The following is a 14,795-nucleotide window of genomic DNA, read 5'->3' on the forward strand; positions in this document are numbered from 1 at the left end:
GTCATTTTAGATTTATTTTCTTGGTATTTAAATTAACTAGTCAATAAATAAACTACTTAATCAAAAGTTTTAGTTTTTCCAAATTACCTAATACCTAAATATAACTAAATTCATAAATAAACCATTCCTGGCATCATTTCAAGTATCAAGAGAAACCCAGTAGAGAATAAAAAAACTTGAGAGGTAGGCAACACAACAATTTTTACTCTACACCTACGCCCGTGGCTACTACAACGTTACAAAATATCGGGCCATATGTCATTCTCATATCTTTAAATCGTTTAATATTTTCACAACATCTCATTTAAAAATCACGTTATAAACAGCAATAAATAAGAATTGTACATTTATCAAATGTAATGAGCAAACTCCATGCTTTATAAAGATCTTCGGAGAACCCTCGAAATGACAAAACGATTGAGTGTTAAGTCGGTAACAATGGCTTTAAGATGTTCATGTGCGCTTTTCTCTTTATTGACTTTATTGTTTTTTTATCATTGAGTTGAAAGATTTATAGAATAGATGCATATTATTTGTTATTGAAATTATTTTTTAACTTTGTTCTAAGCATTTGCTGCTGAGGAACTCCAGGCTTCAAGTACTATTTTTATAAAAGTATTTTGTACTTCAGGCTATGGTTAACTTTTATCTTGTAGTAAAGAAAAAAAAAATCATAAAAAAATTGTACAAAAACTTTTGTTATAAATGAAATACGGTAAAGAACATGAATGTCCCCTCTTGTCAGTTAACTCAGTGCATAATAATTCGCCAAGATGCTCATTTATTGTCTTTTAACATAATTTATTGTACTTTATCGCAGAAATGTGATTAATATTTGCACGAACGGACATAAATGCGGTTTAAAAGGGGTTGCCTGATGTATTTATTCAGGCGACTAAGCTTTTTATAAAACACTGTTTGATTCAGTTAAAAAAAACGCAAGGAAAATTCTCTTTTTCTCTTTCTCTATATAAAACTCTTCAGTTTCTGAGAATAACTCAATATATCTACCAATACTGATGTAGACAGAAATAGGTTTTCTTCAAAATTCCCACGGCAGTCACGGGATTGATTGAATGAATGAAATGAATGATGTCGCACCGATGTCTCACAGAAAATTAACCCAAATGTTCACATCATAGCGCCTTACTTGAGACAGTTTTGGAATTCAGGTGTTTATAAACTTTTACTGTGTCAACGAATAGTGACAGTATTCACATCTATAATATAGTCTGTACCTTTTTTATCCAAAAAATGCTTCCCCAAGCCCATAGGTACATCACAGATTTTTTATTTTTTTTATTTTTGCTGTCTCATGTTACCATCATGAAGTGCCATAATTGATACACCACACAAAACATATGAAAGTATCATGAATAGAATTTAAATGAATACTTGAGACAGTAAAAAAATTCAAAAACTACATGACCAACTGAAAATTTTTTTTTTGGGCAGCTGCACTAAATTTTAAGTACCAAAAATGAAACAAGTTCCGTATAGCTCAATTTTTATTAATATTCATTACAATCAGTTTAAATCAACGTTGTTCGCTTATTTGGCAATGCAGTGAAAACAAATAGAAATACTTTTCTAAAGTAAAATAAGGAGAAAATAATGAAACAAGAATTTAATCTTACATAACTCAAAAACTTATAACAATCATACTCCAATATTTTCATATATAGTGGGTACTATAGTAACTAAAAAAATAATACACGTTTTTGGTAGCTTTATAAGCTAATCATTACAATAATTAAACATTACAAAAATAATCAGATAAATCAGTTTCTAAAATGAGACGTTTCAAGTTGACTGCATGTATCAAATTGACAACACTTAAGTGAGTACTTGAACTTACAACTAATAAACAATATTCTTCAGTCTTAAAATTTCAATCAGTCTTCATTAATAATAAGATTTGGCTTTATATTACTTACATTTACATTGAAACTGTAACGACCTCTTTTCAACAATACTGGCTTAACAACTGATATAATTTTTTGAGAGTCAACAGTCATAATATCATCAACAGGGGGAAATACATAAATTCCTTTATTTGTGCTTTTTCTCAAAAACTTACAGGAATACTCATTCTCATTTAATATTTCAGTTATCTGAGCAAAGAACTCTTTTACCATTGGTTTATTTTTAAAGCCATCATATATTAAGTGAATTTTTACAAAGTCATACATTTTTACAGATACTTCAGAAGTAGGTTCGGTTTCTATATGTTCATTCTTGGTTTCACTTAAAATTTGTTTCAGTTTCATTTTAGCAGATTTGGAGGATGATGGTTGCTGTGTTGATTTAAATACTTTTGGCTGCGAAGTTATATCGTTTTGATCTTTAGGTTTGCGTTTTATATCAATAGATTTAGAGGTAGATGGTTGCTGTTCTGGTTCATATACTTTTGGTAGCGTAATAATGTCGTCTTGATTAGTGGAAGATAATGGTTCCTGTGGTGATGCAAATACTTCTGGCTGAGTAATTACATTATTTTGATCTTTTGTGGAAGAAGACAGTTTCTGTACTGATTTAGATATTTTTGATTGCGAAATTATGTCCTCTTCACCTTTTGATTTTTCTCGTGATTTAGAGACTCTTGGCTGGAAAAATATATTTTCTTGATCTTCAGAATCTAAATATACATGTTTTCTTTGTTGTTTTAATTTAATGTTAGGAATGATATTTGATTGGGTTGTGGTTTTTTCTATCAAATTATCGAAATCTTGTAATTCAGATATATTATCACTATCAGATGTATCATGTACAGAATAATTGCTAGAAACTGTAGTATCCGTGTCTTCTTCACGTGCTGTTTTCGGTTGCGTAAATAATGGATCTGAATCTATGTTTACTTCTAAATAATCTTCTTCTGCATCACAAATTCCCACGTCTACTTCTTCAATATTTTGAGTATTTGAAGGATTTGTAATATCGGAGACTGTAAGGCTTTGACCTGCCGAAGCTTGCAATTTTTTCTTTCTCACTTTAAGAGGAGCTGATGTATTAAGACGACTTTCTTTTAAAAAACTTTCGAATGCACTCGCCCATTCTTTAGATGTGCTGTTATTTTCTGGAGTTTCAACGGGAAGCTTGGCCAGAACTGTTTGTTTGTTGAGAGGGCAAATCCCAGCTGCACGAAACCCTGACTTTAAATTCTCTGAAGATGTCAACAGTTGATCTAACGATCGTTTTAAAAGTCGCGGAAACTGATCTTTGGGAATGCAGCCCCTGGTTTTCTGCTTCCATTCTAATAAGGTTTTTCGCCATATTGCTTTAAGTGGACGGAAGTAAGCGACATCAAGCGGTTGGGTTAAGTGTGAACTATTTGCAGGGAGAAATATGAAACGAATATCTGATTCCGCACATTTTTGTATAACCTTTACAGACAGATGACTTGCCAGGTTATCTCCTAGTATTGCTTTCGGACCTTCACCTACCGAACTGAAATAAGGTACAACCACTTTGAAAAACCAGTCTTCAAACGTTGTACTGTCAAACCAACCGCTTCTTGTTCGATTGTAGAATGTATTAGCTGGCCCTCCTCTCAACCAAGAATCGTAAAGGTGCTCAGCCTTATATACGACATATATTGGTAATAAAGCTCCTGATGCTGATCCTGCAAACATAACCGATGTGCTCGATTTCGAAGCGTCAATGATATTTTTTGGACTTTTGAAACCTCTTCTTACTAATACTTTTGTTTTTCCAGGGTCGTCGGTAAAGTTAGTTTCATCAAAATTCACAATTGCTTCTGGTTTTACTCCCTCCAAGCTAATCATTAGATTATCAAAATAATCAGATATCATTTCAGGATTAACAGCAGCTCTTGCTCTTTTAATGTTTTCACAAAACTTGTACGAAATTTCATGTTTGTTTCGGTCTAAAAATCCTTTCAACCAAAATCTTCCTGGCAAATTGTTCTTAAATCTAGGTTCTGTCTTTCCCTTCGTGTCAAGGTATTGCTTCACAATAAGCGTCAAGTCAAAGGCTGTTATAGGAAATCCCCATTTCCCGCAAAGAATTAAGGCTTCTACAATTATATTTTCATCTTCATTTGAAAAAACTGTGGGTCTTCCAACTTTATTCATATGCTTACAACGCACTTTTCTCTGTACAGTGGCTGGTGGAACATTATATTTTTCTGCAGCTTTTCTAATCGACATACCTTTTCGCACTGAAGCCACTGCATTTTCAACCGCTTCATTGGAGTAGTTACGGTATGGCCGTGACCCAATTTTCTTTCGATACCTTCCCATGTTCTGTCAAAAAATCGAAATGAAGATTTAGGTAAGCCCAAGATAATTGTCTTTCTTGGCAAATTTTCTTGTCAATTATTTTACCCTTCCATTGAAATCTTCAAAACCATAGTAGACATGAAAATTCATTACATACACCACAGATATAAAAACATTACATTAAATGTAATGTTATTATATCTGTGACATACATCAAAAGATAATTTTTATAGGATTGATTAATAAGAATAGAACATTTTACACCATTGTTATTTTTATGAAAAGATTATCCATTAATCGCAAAAAAAATCCTTTTCGTTCACATTCATATTATATTTAAAATACTTGACAACAAGTTTACATGAATCTATGGTTTCTATGATTTCATTGAAATATTAAATTTTTGACAGAAAAAAATGGCCGCAAAACGAGCTTTTAATTAAAAAGAAAGTTTTAACAATTATTAAGCCATTTTGAGACATAGTAAATAACTTGAGACAGTTGGTAACTTGAAACAGTAGGTAACATGAGACAGTAGATAACATGAAACAAATGTATCAAATTACAACCACTTCGAAATATTTTCATTTGGAGTGGCACACAAGCCGTCGTTTTAACTTAAAATTCACGAAACCTTTGATAGTTTGTAGCTAAATAGTAAGGTTAGGTTATGCAAAGACCAGATTTTGACAAAGATCAACACAGATCGAGTAACATGTGAAGTTTTATGAACCACAGAACTTAACAATTTATTGTGAAAACTTTCAACTCTAATTATTCATAAAATAGGCTTGAAAAGACTTACTTTAGTTATTATTTATCTTGCACACACTTTTCTCCTGTCGCCATGACACTTGCCAGCAGTAATGTTACCATGTGTAAAAAAATATGGGTGCGTTCGAAAAAACCAGTTATTTGTATCAAGTTAACCTGCAGTATCAAGTAAGGCACATTGACGGTACTAAATTTGTAATATTAAACAATAAAATATTTCATCACCTTACAAGTCTATTAGCCTACTCCTAATAAATCTTTAATTAGGTTAATAGTCTGAAATGTAATCTGAATCATTATGCTATCAGCACGTTTTTTGATCATTTAGATTTGCCAAAGGCTTTTAATTGAAGTGAATCTTTATAAAAGACAAGAAAAGAAAGATATCTATTCAATCGTTTAAGTTTCACCGGTTAACCCCTTAATGTAATTTACATGATCACATCCCTTACCTTTTTAAGATTGACGATTCGGATTATTTTGGACAATAAATCACTTTAACAGATCTCTAAAGATAGGTAGGGTTTATTCCGTAACCACGTCATGATTTCACGATTGTATTTATTCAGGAACGAATATGCCTAGAAATAAATAATAGCGGTTTGATACAATTTGATCAGTCGGCGTCATAACTTAAGGTATTATCAAACTGATATGATAAAATCATATAACATTTTGGAAATAGTTAACGTCCTTAAATTTGGATTTGAATCTCACACTATAATATTTCGAATCTATTACAATCGTCAAAATATTTCAAGGTAACAAATAAGTTTCATTCAACGAATTAAGAACAGAAGCTTATCTCTCAAAATACATGAATGAACGTAGCTAGGTACGTTAGGGAGGGTAGCGGTCCCGCTTAAGCCGTTGTCGCTGCTAAACTGTCATTCTTATGAGCTTCTGAATTATTTATTGAATTTTATATGAATATACTAATTAAATCGAGGTCAACCATAAGCTATTTTCTGATCATTCCCACATCTGATTGGGTCATATGCTTTAAGATAAATAAAAGCCGCAGAAAAAAGGATGGGAGGGAAAACTTTAAAAACAAATATAAATAGGTAGAAAAAGACAGACTCAGTATTAGAGTATGATAAGTCAAAAGGCAAGGAACGAATTCTTAAACTGCCCCCCCTTCTATAAAGACACTCCTAGCTACGCCCGTTACGATTTGTAAAGTCATACAATTAGATCTAACAATTTCGGCGACTATCACTCACACGCGTCGCCCACGGAGCCTGTGAAATGTCAAACGGGACCACTTAGAACTGGCTCCTGACCCTGACATTACAATCGCTGATCCACGTATTGGTTCCGCGAGCTAATACATCGCACACGATATATTGGACCCTCGTTCTTTAATAACCGTGAAGATTCGATGTTTTTATTTGGTGAAATTGACAAAGCTTTTGACAAAGAAATGGTATACAAGAAAAAATACAAATAAACATACATAAATCACGCCTCTTTCCCGGATCGGTAGGCAGAAATCACATCTTTCGACTTGCCACGATCCCTGCACACTTCTTTTGCTTCATCCACATTCATAAGTTCATAACTCTCTTCATGCAAACTCGTCGGTTTAGGGTACCCTTGAACGGACCTTTTGAAAAAAAATTATCCGACAAATTAATAGGTATTATAAAAGAATAAAATAACAAATATAAAACAATTAAAATAGTTTTATAAAAAAGTTTTAAAAGTTTATCCTGTTAGTTTTGTCGTTATTTCGCCTCCAAATAAGAAAGTAAAACGAAATAAGAGTCGTGCTAGGTATATACTAATAAGACTGTCAACTGACAAAAAGATCAAAATAATTAATCCCAAAATAGTGTAGTGTAGTATAGGTATCGGATACCAATACCAATTTGTACCAAAATATCTTTAGGTAGTATACAAAACCAGTTGATAATCAACCATACAAAACAAGCTTTTAAATTATCGATGTAGATAATGTTTATAACTTGTAGAAATTACATGTCCATGATAATTTTTATTGACATAAATCTGACAATTTGTGATGTTCACTGCCGAATCAATTTGGCACCGGATTGGCCTTCCAAAAGTTCATCGAGTTGAGATTGAATTACAATGAGAAAGCATGGAAGATTTTGAATTTATGCAGTTCCCGGCACCAATAGAAATAAGATAGATCTCTCCTTCTCTTTCCCATGGATGTTATAAAAGGCGACTAAGGGATTGGTTTTGAAACTTGGGATTCTTCTCTTAGGTGATGGGCTAGCAACCTGTCGCAATTTGAAACACAATTCTTTCATCAAGCCCAAAAGTCGAGGATGGCCTATTTGTCTTTTCAAGACTCTATCTACCCGCAAGGGATATAGACGTGACTATATGTATGTATGTATTAATAATTTTTTTTTGCTTGTAACGAATAAACTTTGAAACCACTTCACATACTTCCATTAAATTGAACATAACCCTCCCGGAGCAATCGGCAAAACACATATATTTCTACACAGCCACGCCCATACTCTATCCAACACAGAGCGGGACTCTCGTATTGTGATTAAAACAATGAAATACCTTGTTAACTATCAACAAGAGATGTCCTATTACGGGTTAAAAAGTGTAATTTGTGCATCAGTCTGCATCTTCAGATGAGGCCGAGCCGGGAAGCAATTAGCGAGCGGTTCGCGTGCTATGGCCATTATCTGCTAATAGGCATCTCGTATTATTAAATATTAATAACCAAATACCCAGGAGAACAGACGTGTTCTTAAAATTGTAGGAAAACTGCAGCTATTTTGTTTTTTCATAATAATCCTTACTACTACTTGTGGTGATATGCGACCTCCACATTAGCTTTGACACCTTTTATCATAAAAGGAACATTTCATTTCTGTCACATGCTCAAAGTCATACTGTATAATTTTATTGAATAAATCCATATTTACCGAGAAATGGTTAGTTATTCTACACTTCTCCTCCTTATAATACTCCTCCTTCCTCCTCCCATTCGCCCTTGCTTTGTCCTCATCGTTCAAGATAGGTGCCCGGGGTCCTCCCGTGGCAGCCATCTTGATTTAGGTAAATTAAGTTTTTACACGAAGTGACTACCATCTGACCTCCGCTACCTTTGCAAGGGAACGTAACTATACAGGTTTATGAAAGCTATTTTCTATTATGATGAAAATGATAAAGAAAATAAGATTTTGTTGTTATCAATGTTATCGTTCAAAGAAAGTTTAGTGCAATAAACATATTTCCCAAAAGAGGTTATCGCCATAAAGTCGGCAAGGCTAAATACATTCTATTAATTAATGTGTTTTATATAAAAACATGGCAGTCAAACTTGTAAGCGACTGAAAACCCATGTATGTCTTTTATCTTCTGCGACTTCGCAAAAAAAAAGAAAAATATATTTGCATCAAAATAAAGTGATCGGACCTTACTACTGGCAATAAATCTTACTGATGGAGTGACGTAAAAACTAAACGGGTTCCGAATTTCAATTTACCCGAAAAAACTTGATTGATGGCTGTCAGGTTGGTTTGTTTCATTCCAACACGGAATTTATAATATGTACGTCCAGTTCTGCCTGGTGTTTTCTGGGACTTAAGATGAACTTCTACTCTTCCCCGTTGGTGTCTTGTGGTGAAATCTATACGCCACAAGTCACAAAAATAAAAAATAAAATCACGTGACCCTATCAATCATAAACAGCGAAAAACCTAAATCGCGCAAGCAAAGATTTCACGGATTGGAGCTATATATACAACCTCCGAAACAACATCGTCTGTCGCGCGGTTCCCCAGGCATAACACTTAGCCTGGCGGAAGATCTTCCCTTTGGTGGCGGTCGAGCCGAATCATCGCTCCCACTACAGTCTTAAGAGATTTTAAACAAGGCACCTACACATAACAACTAAATTTTCGAAGCCGATCGGGTTCCTTTGCTAACAAGCTTGCTTACACACGGGAAACCGGAGCGACTAAATTACCAATGGATCGTAATTATGGGCGAGTTTTGCAGTCCCCTGAGAGCATTCTTTAGAAAGATAAATGGACAAAACCGTGAAGGAAGCCGGATGAAATAGTTATGATATGGTTACATTTCCGACTTTCCTTTTTTTACATATAGGAATAGGCATATAAACTTTGGCTTTTGCTTTTAGGCGATGGGCTGCAACCTGTCACTATTTGAATCTCATTTCTATTGTTAAACTGAACGTGACCTATCAGTCTTTTTAGGACTGTGTAGACAGATCTCTACCTCGCAAGGGATAAAATCGTATACGATTGTTGTATGTAAGTATTTCATTCATGTTTTTTTACGTCTTCACCCTTTCCGGTGTAAACAGGGCCAATTGACACTAGGACTCGAAGGTCACGTTAAGCTGGGTAGTGCAATGAAATTGAAGTTTCAAACTGAACTCATTGCCTATTCCTGTCCCTTGTTTGATGTTTAGAACTTGCTCGGGCAGAAGTTAGCTGATACATTATGTCTTTTCTTCGCTCCCAGATCAACATGGCATTAATTTTTAAAGGTTTTAATTAATATCGTCTTATATATGAAAGGTGCGCCGGACGTATCACATTTCCGTCAACAAACCAACCAACTGATCCGTACGTGAACAGCCACATTTTTCTACCAGTTTTATAGTTCTTGTCTATATTGGTCCGGCGCGGTTAATTTCAGAGGTACAAGGCCGTTTCCTAAAGTCTTTGAACTTGACAGCATTTTTTTTGTCCATGTACGGCTACAGGCAAACAGGTGACAAGTATATGGTAATTCAATGATATTTGCTAATATTGGACCGTAAAAACACATTTTGATCTCCAAAACGCTTACAGAGTATGGTTGGGATGTTTTTCCTTACCGTAAGAGCATTTAAATTAATGAGAGAACCTAAGTTCAAAGGAGTCTATACTCTGTACTTGGTCGCAGTGGGATTTGATCCTGGGTACTTTGAAACCTGAAACTGACATACCTAGATAGAAAACTCTTTATTGCACCATAAGAGTAAAACATACAAAACAGCACAAAACAGATAGAGATGGTACAGAGGATGATACAAAGACATAAACATTTTAATGTTAGGTAAATATTCGACAACACACTGACATAATTTAATCAAAATTATCTGTGATATAAATATCAATATCATCATCAATATTACTTATAATAAAATCGACGAAAATAATTTGTACTTTGGAAATTGTTTAGGTAAAAGCTGTAAATGAAATATATGTACTTAGTTTTTTTTTATACAGATGACGAAACTGTAGTTTGTCATTTTCTTTTGTATCTCTCTGTCTGGACACTCATCACGCAAAATTCCCTGGATCGATTTACTTGAAATTTGGTATGATGGTACCTTACATACGAGGTAACATCTTAGACAATTTTTATCCCGTTAAACTGTCATGTTCCTTAAAGGTAATCAAAAAACAGATCATTAGGTATTAACTTGAAATATACATACATACATAATATCCCTTGTGGGGTAGACAGAGCCAACAATCTTGAAAAGAAATATGGATGTCTTTATTACCTACCTACGGGTAATAAATGTCGTGCGAAGTTGTTCATTGTGTTTTTGATGTACAAAATTTGAACAGGGCATTGAAAGCTACATGACATTCACGGCCTGCCTTCATGTCACCATCAGTGTTATGGTAATGAGGCTCACGAAACGACCGGCGACGTGACGAGTTCGTCCTGCTTGATGACAAATTTTTAACGAATATGTGTTTGTCAACATTTGTTTGTCAAACGAATGAAGCTGTTAAAGTTGATAAAGAGCAAAGATGCGTTTGTTTCGGCGAAATTCCAAAACCAAACAATCAGTATTTTTTTTTATTTTTTATTATTCAACCGATTTTCAAATATGCCATCTCATATTCTATTTCACCTTATAAGTTACATGTATTATGTAAAAGTAACATGGGCTATATTTTAAATGACTATATTTTTCCCTTAATAACATTCACATCCCATGAAAATTTACAGGAACTCCTGTTTAAGATAATACCCTTTATCTGTGATGGTCACAGGCGCATCCGGGCTCTCATCCGGGACAAACGCCAGAAGAAAGAAGAACATACATACATACATAAAATCACGCCTTTTTCCCCGGAGGGGTACTCTTTACTTGCCACAATCTCTGCACACTTCCTTCTTCATCTACACTTCGCTTCATCCACATTCAAAACTCTCTTCATGCAAGCTCGGCTTCAAGAAGAACCTATTTTTTTTAAATTATAGTAAAAATGAAATTTAATAATCAAGGCTCCTTTGAGTGAAACTGCCAAGTGCGAGTTGTTTTCGTCGATACGAGTACAAAATCTTTCGAGACACCGAATAATTTACTGTCCACCGCATTACGGCGCGGGCGCATTGTAATTCAAAACAGTTTTTTTCCTTGTGAGTGGTTTTGCAATGTGATAACCGGTGTACATTGAGCTTGATGAGAATTTCTTGATGTTAGGATGTGAAATGAGAGCTTCCATGCTGATGTAGGTAGTACTGGAAATAACGTATTTATTTATTTATGAAAAAAATAGAACTTAGACTAAAGAGAAACTTTATACAAGGGCACTCTATATATTAAAAAAAGAGTAATTCAAATTCAAATTCAAAATTTTTATTTATTATTATAGGATACTATTATATCGCTTAATAATTGTCGTATGGTTTAACAACATTGGTTGACGTCAAATAAATTACTTAAAAACTAAGTTTACTGCCGCTTCCAAGGCGTCAGTGCAGAAGAAGCGGTAACAAACTGCACTGCAGCATTTTCTTCAACAACTTCAACTTCACAATATTAAATTATACTTAGAATACTTAGAATAGAATGTGGACGAGAGAATACATTGTTTAATTTTATATATTTATGAGATTTAATATTGAAAAAAGAAATATATATATATTTTAGTAGACAACTAAGTGTGTGCCAGTCACTTCTATTCCCGTACTTATTGTCAAAGCAATGAAAGTCATAATTATAAACTAATCAAATATTTGATGTCAAAATTAAGTTATAGGTACCTATATTGTATCCAATGTTGATAAATAAGAAAATTTCAACTGTAGTATCTAGTGTGCTAAAGCTTCTTCCATATAAATCATAAGACATGTTCAATTTCATGCGCGATTCATTTATTTTATTCAGTGTACTGCGCTTGAGTTTATGCAGACCTGCCTTACTTATTAGTTGGGTATATGGGGAGGGTACCGTAGGCGTCATTCATTCCGCAGAAAAAAGGACATACACTTATCGTATTTCGAAAATAAATGGCAGTTGACATCTCGTTTTAAACTCGAGATATCCGAACATGTTCAACCGGCTACTGTATGATAAAACTTCGGTATATCATATAAAATATACTAAAGATTTTTGTTGAGTTCATTGACACTTTTGGGTTTTTAAACGGTAAAAACAAGTGAAGTTATAAGTCTCGGCACCAATAAAAAAAAGAATAGCATCACTCCATCTCGTTCCCAAGGATGTAAAAGGCGACTAAGGGAAAGGCTTATAAACTTGGGATTCTTCTTTTAGGCGATGGGCTAGCAACCTGTCACTATTATGTTTAACATGTTTAAAGAACTTTATTTCCTCATAAAGAATTAACAATTCACTTACTGAGAAACTAACAATGTACATCATAATTATAGCAAGACAGCGAGCGTATATAAAACAAAAATTAAAATAGGGAACTATGTAGGGTAGGAGTCACAAAAATCTGCGTCGACTGCTAGTTGCGCGTCGGGCAACCACGGATCTAAAGTTCACAGAGCGCAATCTGGATGTGGCATAATAGTATCAATGGTATTATAGTAAATTATTTTGCATCTGTTTTTATTAAGATTTTGTGATTAATTTCTATTAAATAATTCGTAATTTTCTATATAATATTATTGTTTATTAATTAATGTTTTTTTTTTTTTTATTAATTCTACCTGTTGTAGGTTTTTAATGCATTACTTCTAATACGTATTGTTTTAAGAGTTTCTTAAAACTGATTAGTGATTTTGCGTCTTTAATTTCAACAGGTAATTTATTATACATTTTTACACCTTCGAATTCGATATTTTTTTTGCCATAATTAGTCCTTGGAGTGCGAGATATTAAATGATTTGCACTACGAAGTTTCATTTTTTGTAGTCGTCCCTTTTTTTATCTATTACTATTTGAATCTCAATTCTATCATCAAGACAAAAAGCTGAACGTGGCCTTTCAGTCTTTTCAAGACTGTTGGCTCTGTCTACCCCGCAACCAGGAACGTAAAGAACTTGAACATAAAAAAATTATAAATAACTAGGTAATGCACAATTAAAGAAATCGAGTTATTAAAAAAATATACTATTATTATTTCTTAAGGTAAAGACAGAAATAAAAAAAACAAAAACAATGTTACAGGTATAATGTAAGTACTGTAGAGGCAAAATTTCAAAGATGGCACTCATATTTAATTATTTGTAAATTTAATAGGAGTGCCATCTTTGAAATTTCAAAAGTTCGTTCTCCAACGTACCTATGTACTGGTTTATCAATTCTGTTATTAATTAATTCAGAAACTTCTACGTTAATCAAAGGTCCATTGACAGTTGCAGTGCAGGTTTCACTGCTGTTATTTTAGACCTTTTTTATCTGCGATTCTTAAAACAAGCTCTATATATTTTTTGTTTCATTGATTGTTTACGCCGCCTACTTGGCGTTTAAATATTTCAGTTCATTGACCAATTTCTTTATGTACCTATATTCGTGACGCTGAATTTTTCATTTTTATTTATTTGGCGATGGGCTAGCAACCTGTCACTACGAGTATATGAATCTAAATTCTATCATTAAAAACAGCTGAATGTGGCCTATCAGTTTTTCCAGACTGTTGGTTCTGTCTATCCCGCAAGGCATTATATGATTATATGTATGTATGTATTTATTTATTAGGCAACTGGCTGTGCCCGCGACTTCGTCCTCGTGGAATAGTTATTATGGGCATCATTGAAGCCCTCAAGGATGAATAATATTCCCCGTTTTTTATCACATTTTCCATTATTTCTTTGCTCCTTACAGTTGCAGCGTGATGTTATATAGCCTTAAACCTTCCTCGATAAATTATCTATTCAACACAAAAAGATTTTTTCAATTCGAACCAGTAGTTCCTGAGATTAGCGCGTTCAAACAATCAAACAAACAAACAAACTCTTCAGCTTTATAATATTAGTATAGTATAGATGTTTTTCATTTATAAGTCACATGAAGTAGCTATCTTATTTTTAGACATTTATATTTTAATTCCACTATCCTACATATCTAAAACTCACGTTTTATCTTATTTTCATGGTTTTACGCGTCGATGTCTTTTGTGTGAAAAAATGCATTTTCCTTTTTGCACGACTGCGAAGGCTATTCTGTAACTTGGCACTCTTCTTTTAGGCGATTGGCTAGCAATCTGTCCCTTTATACGAATCTTTGTTCCATCATTAAGCCATCTAGCTGAACGTAGCCTTCATTTCTTGTGATATAAGCTTTTTCTACGTCGTTAGAAGTACTAACAATGTTGCCACTTCTAAAAAAAATTGTTGATTAAGTGAAGTAAATTCTTTTTGATTAAGGTCCTTCGTCAAAGCGAACCTATGAACCACATGCTTTGGTAATTAAGATGAACGATGAACGGAACGCCGTACGAGCTTTCAAAGCTCATTTGTCTCGTCGCGAGCTTATCAAAAGGATATATATAATTATTTAAAATACATACTAAACCCTTTTTAAATTGCTATGTGGAGTTGATGAGATAAGATAAT

General features: G+C 33.7%; 2 protein-coding genes across 4 annotated transcripts in view; one reads left to right on the forward strand and one right to left on the reverse strand.

Annotated features, from left to right (window-relative positions):
* Positions 1–14,795, forward strand: part of LOC106139034 (uncharacterized) — a 47,259-nt gene that overhangs the window by 4,976 nt on the left and 27,488 nt on the right. The window lies entirely within an intron of this gene.
* LOC106139024 (uncharacterized) lies at positions 1,174–5,193 on the reverse strand. The gene is made up of 2 exons (XM_013340360.2): positions 5,047–5,193; positions 1,174–4,265 (listed from the first exon to the last, which is right to left on the reverse strand). Exon 2 carries the CDS (start codon positions 4,260–4,262, stop codon positions 1,896–1,898), a length of 2,367 nt encoding a protein of 788 aa, XP_013195814.1. The 5' UTR covers positions 4,263–4,265; positions 5,047–5,193; the 3' UTR covers positions 1,174–1,895.

Source organism: Amyelois transitella, chromosome 5 (assembly GCF_032362555.1).
Source record: "Amyelois transitella isolate CPQ chromosome 5, ilAmyTran1.1, whole genome shotgun sequence".
Classification (NCBI taxonomy): Eukaryota; Metazoa; Arthropoda; class Insecta; order Lepidoptera; family Pyralidae; genus Amyelois; species Amyelois transitella.

Excerpts from the sequence above, each read along its gene's own strand:
- LOC106139024 (XM_013340360.2), bottom strand. The coding sequence starts at position 4,262 with ATGGGAAGGTATCGAAAGAAAATTGGGTCACGGCCATACCGTAACTAC.